This window comes from Condylura cristata, unplaced genomic scaffold (genome assembly GCF_000260355.1).
Source record: "Condylura cristata isolate star-nosed mole 26May11 unplaced genomic scaffold, ConCri1.0 scaffold00073, whole genome shotgun sequence".
Classification (NCBI taxonomy): Eukaryota; Metazoa; Chordata; class Mammalia; order Eulipotyphla; family Talpidae; genus Condylura; species Condylura cristata.
The window spans coordinates 7,551-9,383 of NW_004567174.1; the positions used below are offsets into that span (position 1 = coordinate 7,551).

Below are 1,833 nucleotides of genomic sequence, written 5' to 3' on the forward strand. Positions count from 1 at the left end.
GCGGGCGCACGCTCAGGGGCTCTGGGGGAGGCCGGCCTGGGGGGGCACCCGTCTGAGCACCGTCCCCCGCAGTGGCAGATGAAATGCTGCAAGTGCGACTCCCGCCTGCCTCACAGCTACAACAGCCACCGGGTGGAGAACCTGGCTGCCGCCTCGGGCCCAGCGCGCTGGTGGCAGTCCCAGAACGGTGAGCCCCCCGGGGTCCCGCTGGGCGCGGGGGCGCTGGAAGGCAGGCGAGGCTGGGCGAGGCTGGCTAGGGCCTTCCCATGTCGGGGTGAGTTTTCTGGGGGCCAGGAGGCGAGGGGGTGCTTCGCTTCACTGATCACAGGGCGTAGCTTGGGGGACAGGCAGTGGAAACCCCCCAAGCTCCAGGGGCACCAGATGATGTGGGCAGGACCTGCGGAGCACAGGCCGGGTCTGGAGCAGGTGGGTCAGTGGATGCACCCAGCCGTGCCCTGGGGCAGCCAGACACCCGACGGGGGTCCCCGCTTCCCCGAGCCTGAGCTGGGGCTGCACGGCGTGGGGCCGGCACGTCCGTCTCACACCCCACTCTGTCCCCAGGTGTGAGCCCCGTGTCTCTGCAGCTGGACCTGGACCAGCAATTCCAGCTTCAGGACATCATGCTGGACTTTAAGGTGAGCTTCCGGGGACGGCCTGGCCTTGTGTCCTGGGTGGACATCGCTTGCCCAGAGCCTGCATCGTGGGGTGCCCACGGTGTCTCCAGGGGGCCAGCAGAGGCTCGGCCCCTGTCCTGCAGAGTCACCGCCTCTTCCTCTGCGCCCCTCCCCCACCTGCCTGTCCACTCCTGCTGCCAGCTGGGTCCAGGGAGCAGCATGTGGGGTCTGATGGGGGGGGTCAGAGCACGCACCCGGGGAGATGGACTGGCCTAGGCCGGCCAGAGCCAGAGGAGGGCGCAGACCCTTGCAGGCAGCGTGCAGAACACAGGGTGAGGGCCGGCCACACTGGCCAGGTGTGCTTGGGGTGGGCACGGGGCGGTGAGGGGCAGACTGGGCGATGCGGCCCAGCCCCACTTACACCCAAGTGGCCGCGGACTGAGACGCGCCTTCACCCAGCGGCACACACTCGGAGAGCAGGGGCGGGCGGCTGTGGGTGGCCTCCTTTTCGTGGCTGCATGATATTCCACAGCATGCGCCACGCTTTGACTTCTCCCACCCAGCAGAGTGTGCTCAGGGTCCAGCCTTCGTCATGAACGGCAGAACCTCCCTTTTCGTGGCTGCATTGTATTCCACGGCGTGAGCCACAACTTTGTCAGCCATTTGCCCACCAGCAAACGCTCAGCCCTGTCACACTCATTCTGAGTCCGACCTTTATGGAGATAGGGGTGTGGGTGACTGTTTAAAGATAATTTATTTCCTTCAGACACAAGCCCAAAAGCAGAATGACAGGAGGAGCTTGTGTTTTTAACTTTCGAAGGCACCGCCATCCTGATTTCCATGGCAGCTGCATCCACTTTCATACCCAATGGCCACGCTCAGGGCTCCGTTCCTCCAACCCCTCACCAGCGCCTCAGGCTCCCTCCTCCAGATGACAGCCTCCTCGCAGGAGCAGCTCATGTGGCCCTGTGGGCCTTGAGCTCATTCTGCTGTGTGGGATGAGTCAGAGTGTAGAGCGCACTGTGGAATATCACGCAGCCACGAAAAGGAGGCCCTGCCATTTTTGATGAAGGCTGGGCCTTGAGCGTATTCTGCTGGATGGGATGAGCCAGTGTAGCGCAGGCTGTGGAATATCATGCAGCCATGAAAAGGAGGCCTTGCCATTCGAGACAAAAACGGGGCCTTGAGCACATTCTGCTGGGTGGGATGAGCCAGTGTA

At 63.7% G+C, this 1,833-nt stretch overlaps 1 protein-coding gene across 1 annotated transcript in view; it reads left to right on the forward strand.

Annotated features, from left to right (window-relative positions):
- LAMB3 (laminin, beta 3) overlaps positions 1 to 1,833 on the forward strand; it is a 13,163-nt gene that overhangs the window by 7,528 nt on the left and 3,802 nt on the right. Inside the window, exons 3-4 of the mRNA XM_004695582.2 lie at positions 73 to 187; positions 562 to 635. Of these exons, the coding sequence (XP_004695639.2) occupies positions 73 to 187; positions 562 to 635 (189 nt within the window). The remainder of the gene's footprint in view (positions 1 to 72; positions 188 to 561; positions 636 to 1,833) is intronic.